The sequence below is a fragment of the Grammomys surdaster genome, unplaced genomic scaffold (assembly GCF_004785775.1).
Source record: "Grammomys surdaster isolate TR1022 unplaced genomic scaffold, NIH_TR_1.0 363, whole genome shotgun sequence".
NCBI lineage: Eukaryota > Metazoa > Chordata > Mammalia > Rodentia > Muridae > Grammomys > Grammomys surdaster.
This window is the reverse complement of record NW_021604782.1, coordinates 7,786,177-7,790,195: the sequence shown is the minus strand read 5'-3', so window position 1 is coordinate 7,790,195 and position 4,019 is coordinate 7,786,177. Positions and strand designations below refer to the sequence as shown.

Genomic DNA, 4,019 nt, shown 5'->3' with positions numbered 1-4,019 from the left:
CAGGACTGGCTGCACCTGTGTGCAGGACTGGCTGCACCTGTGTGCAGAACTGGCTGCATCTCTTCTTCTAGTTCTTCTGATTCTTTTGGATTTATCAAGCTGGGACTCAGAGGGGCTTCCTGATGACATCATTCCTCTAGTACCATCCCCCACTCTACTTTGTTAGCAATGAGGGTACTAACCAGTGCCAGGTCAGGACTCCAGGCTTAGCATGGATCTGATTTCCATAGGCAAACAGTTCCTGATGAACTATCACATTCCACAAAGTGAAAAAAAAAATCCTTGAGAAGGAAGACTCATCTGTCTGCATCCCCAGCTTAGGAGCCCGTTCAGAGAAGAAAGAGACGCTGGAAACATCTCAGTAAAGTGACCATGGATTCTCTCCTCTGTCTTAGGTGATAAAACCATTATTGGAAGCCTAGATCACAAACCCTTCTAAGCTAAGGACAACATTCAGAGGGGAGTATGTTAGCTTTACATCATGAGACAAAGTATCAGATGAATTAACTTAAAAGGAGGAAAGGTTTATTCTGGCTGATGGTCTCAGGGGTTTGGTTTTAGGGTCACTTGAACCTGTTATTTTGGAACTTTGTCAACACATCCATCTTGGTAGGAGCATGTGGTGGCAGATGGTGTCTCCTCCTGGTGGCCAGGAAACAAAAAATAGAAGATGCTGGTATCCCGATATCCTATTGGACAGCTTGTCCCTGTGAAACAACTTCCTTTGAAGTAGGCACCCACCAAACATTCTCAATCTCCTAAAGATGCTCACCCTAATCCTGAAACTAAGCCTTTAGCAGAGAACTTTTGGGATATTTAAGATCTAAATCACAGCAGTGTTTGTGTGTGTGTGTGTGTATTGTGTGTGTGTGCATGTATATTTGGTGTATTTGTTTGTATATCCTTGCCATTCTTTTTCTTTCTTTCTTTCCTTTTCCTTCTTTTCCTTCTTTTCTTTCTTTCTTTCTTTCTTCCTTTCTTTTTTGGCTTTTGGAGACAAGGTTTATTTGTGTAGCTCTGGCTGTCCTGGAACTTAGCTGTCTATAGGCCAGGCTGCTTCTAACTCATAGAGATCTGCCTGCTTCTGTTTTCCCAGTGCTGTGGGATCTAAGGTGTGTGCTGTCACCTCCTGGCAATCCTTGCCATTCTTAGATACTAACTCTCACTTCTTCCGAGACAGAGTTCACACACTCTCACTAAAGTTTGTTTAGTTTTGTTTTTTATAGAGATGACACTAAGAATCTCCTAGAACCGAAGTACTTTTTTAAAAAAAAAGTTTATTTTATTTTATGTACATTGTTGTTTTGCCTATATGTATGTCTGTGTGAGGGAGTCAGATTACCTGGAACTGGAGTGAAGAGAGTTGTGAACTGCCACGTGGGTGCTGGGAATCGAACCCAGGTCCTTGGAAGAACAGCCAGTGCTCTTAGCAACTAAGTCATCTCTCCAGTCCCCTCACTGAAGTTTTTGACCTCCATTTATACTTTAGCTTTTCCATAAAACTGGTTAGCAGCTGAATTCAGTTTTTTTATCGAAAAAAATATTTTCATACAATATATTCTGATCATGTTTTTCCTCTCCCTCAACTCCAAGCCCTTTCTTTCTCTCTTTAAAACACAAACAAGAAAACACATACAACGAAAAATTCACAAAAACACAAAAGTGGACACTAAAATATATAAGCAAAAAAAAAAAAACAGTAAGGCCAAACAAACAAACAAACAAAAATAACAGCAGCAGCAACAACATCAAAAAGCCCAAACAAAGCAATATGAGACAAAAGTCTACATAATTACCATTGGTCCTTTGTGTTGGTGATCTACTGTGGGGCTGGGGCCTGCCCTGAAGTGTGATTAATATACCCAATAAGACTTCACTGGAAAAGGCTAAGATTTCCTATGCACGTGTATACCAGTTGCAGATAGCTTCTTGGTTAGGAGTGGATGCCCATGTCTACCCCTCTTTCAGTGAGACCCTGTCCAACTTGAAGCTGTGCAGGCCCTGTGCATGCTGCCACCATCTCTGTAGCTCACGTGTGCATCAGCCCTGTTGTCTGGAGGGTGCTAACTCCTTGGAATCATCCGTCTCCTCCAGCTTTTACAATCTTTCCGACTCCTCTTCCAAACAGCTCTGAGAGGAAGACATCCCATGTAAGAATGAGTGACAAAATCTCTCACTCTCTGCACATGTTCCAGTTAGCACCTGGATTTTTAATGTATTTATTTGCTTGCTGCCTTTCTCCTCTATTCAGACCCATTCATAAGGTTGTGAGTATTCTCATTGCTATATAGTGGAACCTCAAATAAGCAAGGCCTTGTATATAGTGTTTGGTAAATATTTATTGAGTTATGTTGTGGAAGAGTGCATGTGCTAGGTCATGCATGTTTGCATGTGTGGGTTCACATATGTCCTGGGTATCTGGCCCCCTTGGCATTCAGGGTCTGGCCTTCCTTTAATGTGAAATCTATGAGCTTTCCTCAAAGGGAGCCACCCAAAAACCTCCCAATGATTACCCTGCTGTGCCTTCTTCTCTTAGAAGGGACCATGCCTACTCCAGCTGAATCGATGACCAGTGCTGTTTGGATTAACAAGGAGAGAAGGAGCTCATTGTCGCCAGAGGAGACTGACTCTGAGGCTGAGGGGATGTTGGAGGACGTGGACAGAAGCTGCCACCAGGCTCCCGAAACTCCATGGCACACTTACTTAGAGCTGCACCGCTTGGTTCAAACCTTCCATCTGGAAGCTGATCACCAAGGGAACCCCAAGGGACACCTTGTGGAGCCAGAATCAAGGTTCTCTCCAGAGGGAGACACTGATGTTTTGAAAAACAATCAGAAGACACAGCACGAAATCAAAATCCCAGAGGGAGTCCAGTGTCAAAGTCAGGAGGGCTGTGCCCCACTACAGGCAGCAGGCTCTAGTGCTCAGTGTGTCTCCTCCACAAAGAACCCACACAGGTCTGGAAAGCCAGTTTACTATCCCTTTCCCCAGAGGAAACCTCCCAGGATCTCCCAAGCTGCCCGGAACCTGGGCTTATATGGCCCACCCTGAACCTTTCCACTCACCCAGATAGCTCAACCATGCGGCCACCAGTGACTCATCAAGGAACCCACACAAAGCCACAACCAGAGCCTTGAACAATGAGCAACAGGTTGGACCACCTCGATTTTGGAATCATGGGAAATGAGCTTCTTAATGGACACGTGGGTTTTTTTTTTTTTCCTTCTAAACTCAAGAGACTACCCAAGTCAGACTGAGTACCCTTAGGATGAAACTGCTCTCTTAACCACCAGCCCAACTTTAATCTTGTAGTGAAAGGTCGCTTAGTAACCCTAGATGTGCCTCTGTGACGGGGACCAGTGCACCACTTGGTCCCTGAGGTAAAACAGGACTTTTAGCCAGTAGGATATCTTCCAAATGTCTGGGAGTCAATGATTGCAGGACTCCCCTCCCCCTCCTCAGTACTTCCTGGTTCTTTGTATATGCTGGGAGGGTCTCTGAGAACTTAGTACCTTTCTTTCTGTACTGGTGCTCACATCTTTCCATCCTAAGCCTCCCAGACTGTGGTCAGCCTGGGTAAAAAAAGGGCAAGACAGTTCCACATACCATCCTGTGGGTTTAAGGAGTCCCTGGGAAAGGATGTTTTCCTTCACCTGTCACTGAGATGGTACATCCCAGCTTCATTACAAATCTATTTCCTGTCAACCTTTCCTTCTATATTTTTTTTCCACTCCTTGTACCCGTGTTCTCTTCTGCCAAGTAACTTCTTATTAAAATCCACCGATCATTCACCAGCTGTGGCGGCAGATGCATGGAATCCCAGCCACTACGAGTTGGAAGAAAGACAATCGGGAGTTTACGCCTGGGTTACAGGAGACCCTGTCTCCAACAAAACAACAAACAAACCACAGTAACTGCCAGTGTTGAAAGTGCATTGTAATCGCAGCCCGAGGGAGGGGCCTCATGCTTGGGAGATAGGTATCTCCGCAAATCACCTTCTTTGCAGCCTGTTGGATCAC

At 44.7% G+C, this 4,019-nt stretch overlaps 1 protein-coding gene across 1 annotated transcript in view; it reads left to right on the top strand.

Moving 5' to 3' along the window:
- CUNH9orf152 (chromosome unknown C9orf152 homolog) overlaps positions 1–3,794 on the top strand; it is a 5,922-nt gene extending 2,128 nt beyond the window's left edge. Inside the window, exon 2 of the mRNA XM_028779982.1 lies at positions 2,537–3,794. Coding sequence (XP_028635815.1) covers positions 2,537–3,051 — 515 coding nt within the window. The 3' untranslated portion in view covers positions 3,052–3,794. The remainder of the gene's footprint in view (positions 1–2,536) is intronic.
- The last annotated feature ends 225 nt before the right edge of the window (positions 3,795–4,019 follow it).